The sequence below is a fragment of the Lycorma delicatula genome, chromosome 6 (genome assembly GCF_047948215.1).
Source record: "Lycorma delicatula isolate Av1 chromosome 6, ASM4794821v1, whole genome shotgun sequence".
Classification (NCBI taxonomy): domain Eukaryota; kingdom Metazoa; phylum Arthropoda; class Insecta; order Hemiptera; family Fulgoridae; genus Lycorma; species Lycorma delicatula.
The window spans coordinates 161,764,252-161,774,511 of record NC_134460.1 but is presented as its reverse complement, the minus strand read 5'-3'; the positions used below and the strand labels follow the sequence as shown (position 1 = coordinate 161,774,511).

Below are 10,260 nucleotides of genomic sequence, written 5' to 3'. Positions count from 1 at the left end.
GTAAATCTTAAATCATTATTTAAATAAATTGTTGGGTAGTTACTTTAAATGAGTTAGTAATTTATTAAAAATGGAGATCTGAAACTTTTGATCTCTTTCTCATTCACCAAAGTATTGTACTGCATTTCATGAAATCACTTCTGTTGTTTAATTTAATAGAGGTGGATATTATTATTTTTTGCGAGTATGTGACTATACTTTTTACCAAAAATGTCATATTCATAAATGTAAACAGGTTAAGTTAACGTTTTAAATTTAGTTTACATGATTCATATTTGTTAATGCCTAACAATGGACAACCAATTTTTGTAACTTGAAAACTTGATTTTTTAAGGGTATCCCAAGAGATGACATACTGAAGATGAGAGTATGTTAGTATAATAAACAATAATGATGTCAATCTTTGTATTTTTACTGGACACTTCAAAATAGTGTATTGTTTTGTTTTAAAACAATACTGTACTGTTTTGTAAATAAAACCAATTTTATTGCTTCACGATAATTTACTTTTATCAGAAATATATCATAATTTTCGTAATTGAAATTCTATCTACAACGTTGTCTGCCTGAAAAGCATAATGCAATTTTTTACAAACATTTAAACTTAAATAGTACCAATTCATACAATAAATGTATTAAATTGCTAATAGAATTGCTTATAGTCCTTCTTAATTTAAGTATTGAACATCTTGAATGGTGTATACAGTGTATTTTTAAAATCTGTTATTCTTTTGGCTACATTAAATGATGCTTTTTTTAATTCGTGAGATTTTTTTCTGAGATTTGGTTTGTTTATTTCCTAATCTTCACTCAAAGCAATTCAAATTACCCTCCTTTCAGACTTGATTGATTTTACAATGCGTTTTCATCCTTATTCGCTAGTGTCGCTGGCATTTTTATCTCAATTTTCAAGGGGAAAAGTTTCTTTATTTTGGATAGTCTTATTTTTGTAATTCTTTATTCCAAAAATTGACTTGTTTTTTGTAGTGTGTAAAAATAGTAGTAATCTGAAGGTTGTTGCGTTTTATTTACGTCGTAATAACCCATCTGTTAACCATCAATATAATACTCCCGAAGTTCTATTATTTTCTACATCCGCTGGTAACAATTTGTCATGTGTTAAATGAGGGAATCTGAAATACGTACTTTTTAAGTTAAATGTTGTTATATTTATTCTAGATTAAACTCTTAAAGTTTGTGTAATATTTCCATCAATTTTATTGGTTTGTTGTAGTGAATGGTATATATCTCATATTAAGTGTACAGTGTTTATTATGACTTACCGAGTCAGTTTTAATAGGCAGCTAGCTCGAATTGCTGTAATGGCGGCCATGTCATGAAGATACCCGTTCAGATTGGTGGGCCTACAATGGAAGATAGTTCTCCATCACAAAATCATAATGGACAGTTAGGATCTACTAGTGGTGGAATAAATGTCGGTAATAAACAAAACGATGAAGGTGGTCAACGTATACAATATTCTATTCCGGGAATCTTACATTTCATCCAACATGAATGGGCTAGGTTCGAGATGGAAAGATCTCAATGGGAAGTCGATAGAGCTGAGTTGCAGGTAAAATATTAAATAGAAAGTTACTAAGTTCTAAAATTTGTTTATTATATTTACATAATATTTAAATGTATTAAAATTGGATCGGTAATTGCCTAGAGAGGTTTTCTAACTAGACCTCAGTCTGCTTTTCACTTGAAGTAAACATGCATAAATGCCATAAATGAAATTTCACTGTGTGTATTACAACAATTTCACTTGTTAATTTAGACAGTGTGTGCATCCTTTGTTATCATGGTAACCTTGTTTATTTATGTAATTGATAGATATTAATAATCTGTTAGTGTTTTGGTTGTAAAACAAAAATGACTTGATTACCATACTTGATCTCATTTTTTTGTTGGTTTTTTAATTTGATTATTTTTCTTTTATTTAGATATTTTATAACTGTATTATTTGATTGTTATACCAGTAACAATTGCAACTGGTATTATTAAGAATAATAATCAGTGCATTATATTATTTCTATAAAACTATACTACTTGTAAACTATTTATTTAGTTTGTTGGATTAATGATTTCACACTTTGGCTGATGTTTATAATGCTTGGAAACAAATAATTTTTTATCTGTTTTTCTTTTACTGTTGAGTTACTGTAGGTCAGTTAGTTTATTTCATTATTATTATTTTAGTTTGTGTGTCAGATTACAGATATTTTTTTCTATGCAAGTAGTTTGTTTATTGTGATGTAAAAATATATTTTTTTTGTATTATTAATTTAAATCATTTTATTTTGTAACTATTCTATGTACAGTGTATCAGCATAAATGCTATCCAACATCCTTAACTATTGTAATGAGAAATACTGGAGGGTGTGTCATTGCACAGTGTCATTTCCATTAAATAATAGAGATGGGTTTAAATGTAGTTTTAAATCTTAGCAATTATATGTTTTTATAAAAATTAATATTTATTGAGAGATATTCTGATTTTATTAAATTAATGTAGGCTCTTGGTTTATCCTTAAGCTTTTGAGTGCATTTTGCCAGAAAATAATTTTCTGTGATTGCACTTAGTTGTATGATAGCATAACTTATAGTATACCATACCATTAATGCGTATTAATTGCTTCCTCAGTTTAGCAATTAATATGTCCCTAATTTATTTGTTGTGTGGAAAAATTTTTCTTCTAGAGTGGTTTGAAGTTATAGTTTACTATTTAATCTATATATTTAATTTGTTCTGGTTATAACACCTTTTGTAGTGTGACAGCTTTTCTGGATTTTGTAGATTTATGGCATAGCCAATTTTGTGCAAAGTAGATTATGTAAATTAATTATGTTGTCAAAAATTTATACTATGAAGTTAATGTTTACTGCTAACTGAAGTGTACATATTTATTTATTGTTTATAAATATCCAAGAGATTAATAATTAATTATATGCTTAATAAAGTTACATTTTATTTAGTAAATTGATTTACATCAGACATTTCTTCAGGTGTTGAATTTGCTTAATCAGGAATGTTTGATTTATATTTTGGATCTGATTCTAAAGTTAATTCTTTTAATCTGTGTTCAATATCATTATGTATTGTAAACAACTAGTTTGTGTTATTTTAAACCATTGGTTATTTGCATGTTTGTCATTTTATTAAAACTAAAATAAAAATAAGTTAAAATAAGGTATACTTTTTTATTGAAGCTCTTTTGCAAAAAGTGTTTTTTATTATTATTTTTTTGTTAAAAATCATCAAAGCATTCAAGTAAATTTTTAAAAGTTGTCAAAAATGCATTATGTGATAAATTATTTAGTTTTATTTAAAACCATTAATAATAATTAGTTCTTCCCTAAGGAAATTAATTTTTATTGTATTATAACTTATCACAGTAAACAAGAGATTCCTGTTTGGTCCATGATATTCTTAAAAGAAAAGTCTGGTTATTATTTAGAAAAAAGACACGCATTAAAAAGCAATAATCTTGGCATGTGTTGTTATTTTCACTGCGCTTATTATAAATGTAAAAAAAGTATTGCTTTATTGTAGTTTTTAACTTATAAAATTTTAAAATGAAAAATAAGATATTCCTGCAGTAACAAGGGTAATGTTTAACATTAATTTAATTAAATTACAAAAATGAAGTTAAATGAGTTTCTGAACTTCATACAATATCATCAAACATAGCTTAACACTTGCCTCACTTACTAACCTCGTTAAATTGGCCATTACTAGGCTTAGTCAGTAACTGCATACAATACCAGTTATTTGTTATTAAAATAATGTATATTACACTTGTTCACTACTGAATTATGATATTTTTAGTGAGGATATTTTTGGTGACATCCCTTTCAAGGGATGTAACTCAGATTTGAAAGGCGTCATTTTGACGCCATATCTGAGTCATTTACACTAGAGTGGAGTATATAAAAATATATTTATTTGAATACTAATATTTGTGTTTTATTAAAATATTGTGTTATTTCAATTACCAATGTTTGTTCATATAAAAAATTGTCTTCTCATATGTTAAGAAAAGTAAAAAATCCTTCCTAGGATTTTTAGAGTAGACTGGTGCTTTTTTTTTGTTTATTGATGATAAACACGATTGCCATAATGACATATGCCAAAATGATTGATTTTTGAATGTGTGTCATCTTTCTAAATAATTATATAGAATGTTTAAACTTGTACTTTTTTATAAATAGTAACTGTTATGGGTATTGAATGTTTAAATTAAAGCTTGTATATAACCTTTGATTTCATCTACTTTACTTACGTAATTTATACTTAATTAAAACCACTTTATAACATTTAAAAATATTTATACAATTTAACCACTTCCTAAATAAAAACAGTAAAACAAAAACAATTTTGACATCAAAAGATTGGAGGCACTGTAATAAAAGTAGTTTTTAATAATATATATGAAATGTGCCATTGATTTTAGGATTATAATAATAGATTAATTACAGCCTGAATTTTACAGAAAGAATGATTTGACAGCAGTATGTAATATAAATAAAGAAGTTATTAAAATAGAAATAAAACTGCAGTAGATAGCACTCTGAAAATTAAAGAAGATATGTTACCGTGCATCATTACCTTGAAAGCATAGGGGTTAATCTTGCGAAGCTATTTATTGAAAATCCATATCATTAAACCTTTATTTGTATCTCAATTATATGAAGATAACAATTTTTTTTGGTATGTAGGAGTCATTTTTATTCATTGCAATTATAAAAATTCTGGGAATTAAGGAACAGCTACTTATGCCTAACCAAGTTTAATTATAAGAAAAAAGTTAGATTAATACATACACAGCTATATTTGCACAGTTAAAATATATTTCTATCATGTCCAGTTTTTGCTTGTTTGCTTAAATTAATTTGATTATTTACTGTGTTGAACACCTGTTGAATTGCACTGCACTCTTTTTTCCTATCTGTTTGGAGTATTACTGGTTTTTTGATACATTGTATTTTTGTAGGATGTATTTAAACATTTTTTGAGTTAATTATAGCTATGTAAGTATTTTAGTTAGAAGGAATTTTTCTAATTAAATTAGTAATCAAGGGTTGATTCTCTTGTTATTAATATGGATACATTATCTTCTGTGATTTTTTTTTCAAAGTATACTATCACCTTTTTGCTCAGAAATTTTTTTGATTTATTTTATTTTTTATTAAATTTTAAATTAAAATTATAAAATAAGACAATAATAGTATGTATAATATACTTACTAGCATACACTGGTCTTTTTTCTTGTTAATATACAAAAACAAAAACCTGAGATATGGTGAGGTTTAATATATACAGTTTATTTTAACTAAATTTTATTTTAGTTGATTTATTTATAAGTGGGTTTGATTTTTATATATAAATCCAGTGACTATTAATTTTTTTTTGGTTTGGTATTTATTAAATTATTTAAACTTTTGAGTATGACTGAATAAAATTTAACGTTTTAAACCTAATATAACGTTGTTAGTTACTTGCTTCAAAATATCTTCAGTAGTCTTTGTGGTACTTGACTGGTGTTACTGCTCTCATATTGATGTCAGCTGTTGTTATTGATTGTGCCTTTTTGATTCAGGCAAATATTTATTTAGAACTGTCAGAAAGTGTGTGAAGGATTTGAACTTTGTACTTCATTCAGTATGTCGTAAGTTTATATATAATTGATAATATTCAGTTGTGAAGATTTTCTTTTTTTTTTATGTGCAGAATATCAAGGTTGTTAGTACAGCTAGATTTGTGATTTTTGACGAAGTGGTTGACATATGTTAATTCTGTTAAAAATAACAGTGTTAATTGTGTCTCGAATTAAATTTCATTTGATTCATTTAGAACATTGTGTGGTAAAATAATTTTATGTATTACTGGGACATAGTTTGCCAATGCTGTTGTATGTTTAATGATTAAATGATTATTAAATTCTATAATGATGATTACTATTACGGTATTGTAAAATACTAGCAACAGTTAATATTTGGATTGTAATTTATATTGACAGATATTGTGCATTGAATATTTTTCTTTTATTAAAAAGTTGAATTTAATTGTAGAATTTAGTTAATATTATTTTTGTGAAAGAATATCTAAATTGAATGTGATATTATATCTAAATATGTGAATATCTAAATTGAATGTGCACACACACACACACACACACACATATACATACACACACACACCCACCCATTCTCGCTATGCACAAATATATGTACAAGGCTGAATCAAATATAAACTGTAATTATTTTTAAATAAATTTATTGATTAATAATATACACAATTCATACCTTCATCATTTCTCTATGTAGTCTTTTGCATAATCTACACATTTTTGCCAAAAATTTAGAAGCTTGACTATTCCTTGTTCATAAAATGTTTGAGGATGGGTCGTCAACCAATTGCGCACGCGCTCCTTGATGTCTTCATTGTTTTCTAATTGCTCGCCTCCAAGTGATTCTTTCAAGGGCGCAAATGAAAAATAGTAACTGGAAAACAAATCTGCAGGGTGGTCGAGGGTTTCCCAGTGCATTTTTTCCAATTTATCCCTTGTGAAAATCATGGTGTGCAGTGTGGCTTTGTCGTGAAGGATGACATCTTTGATGGGCATTCTTGTCTTTGGTTTTGGTGGTTGGCTTTTGTTGACTGCAGCAGATGGTAATAATTCATAAAGCTGCATTCATCATTCGTTGAGTGTGGAGAAAATCAATGACTAAAGCTCTCCTTGAATTGAAAATAATTGTTGCAAGAACTTTTTCCAGCTGACAGATGGTTTTGGCCTTCACCGGGCAGCCCTCATCCTTCCTTCATCATTCCTTACTCGCCAATTTTTGACTTGAGTGTAATGAATGACCCATGTCTCATCACATTTAACAATGTGCCTCAAAAATTTGTCCCCTCTGGCTGAAATCGATTCAGAAGTATCTTGCAGATCTCCAATCTGACCTGTTTATGATTTTTGGTCAGCAACTTCGGAACCCATTGAGCACTAACTTTTCTAAAGCCAAGATTTTCAGCGATAATGGATTGAGTGGTCCCATAGTAGATACCCACTTCTGATGCAATTTCTCAACAGTGAACCGGCGATCACTTCAATAAGCTCTCAAATGGCACAGATATTGTCAGCTGTGAGACCTGATCTTGGGTGTTGATCATTATTTTTTTACAACTTCTTGCCTGCCGTTAAATTGTCTGACCCCACATATACACTGTTCTGGGACAGTGTAGCATCCCCAAACTGTACCTTTAAATGAGTTAAAATTTCTGCAGGTTTAATGCCATCATTAGTTAAAAACTTGATTATATGTTGTGCAACAGACGACGCAACCTCTTGCATACTCATGGCTTTTACTGATGACAGAAAAGAGCATAGGAGCTAACCATGCTGGTTCCGCTTCTCCAACAACCTGAACATTAACGCACCCACCACTCTGCCATCCAGCTTAGAAATTCTTGCTATGTAGAATAGTATAATTACTGTTTAAATTTGATTCACCCTTGTAATTGCATGCAAATGATGCATTTAAACATATCTTGAACCTAAGTAGTGTACATATTGTCTTAGAAAGTCATCTAAATTTAGGTTAAAATCAAGATAAACAAAATTTGATTTTGATTTGATTTTCAAGGTAAACAAAATTTGATTTATTTTTTGTCCCAGAAGTGAAAATGGGTGTGTGTAATAGAATTTTTCACGCCGAATTCAAATATGGTTTTAGAATTAGTCCAATTGCATAAGGATTTTTAGAAATAACTATTTTAATTTTACAACATTTACATATTTAAAATGCATTCTTAGTATTATATAATCTTACCTAAAGAGTAATAATGTTTGGTTTTTTATGATATTTTGTTTCATGAACATCACTCTTTAGTGTCCAACAATATTCAGCTAGTATGCTTGGACCCCGGTTGCCCTGGTACTGCTTTTCCATATCCAAAATATCCTAATTGAACATTCACTATTTTCAATGCTGACTACTCTTAGATTTGGTGGGAAGAAATCCAAGTGCAAGTCCAAGAAGTGAATCTTCAGTGTCATATTGCGTCCCTTGATTTCGTAACATTTTAAAAGGTCATCCACTATTTCTTAGTAATTTTCAGATTTATGGTTTTCTAAGAAGTTCTGGCAAATGCTCTTAAAAGATTTCCATGCAGCTTTCTTCACCACATTTAACTTTACTATCAAAGTTTTCATCTTTAAATAAATCTAATTTTTTGGTCCTATAATAACTTCTTTGGGTTTTGCCTCACTGATTTTTGGAAACTTATTTTTTAAGTAAGCAAATCCAAGCTCACTTCGATCCACTGTTTTTATGAAGTTTTTCATTAGGCCCCAGTTATATGGAGTTGAGGTAAATAAACTTTTTTTTAATCAACAAGTGGTACATTAACATTATTCTTTCCTGGAGTTAATGCTGTTCAGTTTGGCCAATTTTTCTGTTTATAATGATTTTTTCAATCTCTGCTGTCCCACAAAGAAAACAACAGTATTTGGTGAAACCAAGTTGAAGATATAGCAACAGAGCAGTTACTTTCAAAATACCACAGATATTCCACTGAAATTCTTAATACTTCATTTTATCTAGCAGAAGTTTCATGTTCACATAAATTTCTTTCAGATTCGTAGTGTAAGCTAGTGTCACTGATGGAAACTCATTATCATTTTGCAGAAGCACAGCTTTCAGACTAGCTTTAGATGAGTCAATAAGCAAACGCCACTCTCCAATTTCGAACTCATGATCAAATGATTCTATTACAGGCTAAACATTATTACAAAAACGAGTCCATCTTCAAATACAAGAAATTCTATAATAATGTCTTCAAGAAATTTTTGAAGACATTATACCTATTTCTAACAATACATTCTTTTGTTTCTTAGTGGAGGAAGTAGCAACCTTTTAATCATGAGCCTAAAGTTCTGCCTCCTTTTTTGATAAATTAAGATCACAAGGTCAGTAAATGTGGTTCAACAAACACGATGTTTCATAGTTTGGATCAACCCTTAGATCATCATTATTCTCTGCAAAATCTGTGTTGTTGATCATTGCTGAATATGATATTTTTTGGTGGTTTATATACAGGCGGCAGTTCTTCACTGTAAGCCACAGGCCTCATGGCAGATGGTTAATTAGGGTATGAAATTGTGTGCTTCATTTTGAACTAATGCCTGCAATATTAATTAGACAAAAGTAACAATTGATGGCATGATCTGGTTCCTGCCAAATCATTGGAACAGTAAAATTTATTTGCTGAGAACCCTTTGACCAGCATGTAAGGAGTCTGACACAAATAGCACAACAAACGTGATTGACCCAATGTTTTTTTTGGTTACAAACTTGGCAGCTAAAATGAAGGTCAAAACATTTTTAGATGAGAGGAACAAAACTAAGTTTCTGAAATTTAAATGTTACCTCACCGCAAATGTTGATGTTGCAAAAGCTATCCATGGTGGTTTGGGTGGGGGGGGGGGGGGGTACACAATCTCTAGGCATTTTGCAAAATCACACAATATACAAATTGCTCAAAAAATATTATTCACTACATGTCTTTAATTCAAAAGATGAAATCTAAATTTATAATATGTTGTGACTGAGAAACATTTACATGGAACTATATTTTATCAGCACATTCACATGAAAGATGTACAGATATCAACAGAATGAACACTGATCATAGACTGGCTATGATTTGAACCTATTTGCTTGTGTCATCACTTCGACAAACAATAATTACTAAGTCTGCAAGAAAGCAATCTTCTGACTCATTTTATAATTTCATCAACCAGCAGTTATGAATAATATTGTTTTATCCCATTACAGACTCATTTTTAAATGCTTCATCAATACAATTTTTGTATTCATTTATATATTGTAAATGCATAATACCATAACATAATTGCATAATTTTCATAACATAACACTGAACAGGGTGTAACTTGAAAACTAAGGGTGATAGAAAAATTCTGTTAACATTTTTAATTCAAGGGGGAAATACATGTAGAAACCTTACCCATTTGCTCTGGGACAAAATTTAGTATATCAGTGTAATTTCTTCTTAATTCTTGATATATCATATCTCATTTGTGAATCACAGAAAAATGTTATTTTGTATTTACAGTACTCTAGTCTGTTTTTTATAATTGAAAAAATTCTAAAATACACATTTCTTGAAAAATTTGTTTTCAAAAATGTTTCTGTTGCTCATTTTTTTATGCACATTCATTTACAGCTGGAGGGATT

The 10,260-nt window shown here is 29.1% G+C and overlaps 1 protein-coding gene across 1 annotated transcript in view; it reads left to right on the top strand.

The window, feature by feature from the left end:
• The first annotated feature begins 952 nt into the window (after window positions 1-952).
• Cka (Connector of kinase to AP-1) overlaps window positions 953-10,260 on the top strand; it is a 54,142-nt gene continuing 44,834 nt past the window's right edge. The window contains exon 1 of the mRNA XM_075368921.1: window positions 953-1,573. Coding sequence (XP_075225036.1) covers window positions 1,337-1,573 — 237 coding nt within the window. The 5' untranslated portion in view covers window positions 953-1,336. The remainder of the gene's footprint in view (window positions 1,574-10,260) is intronic.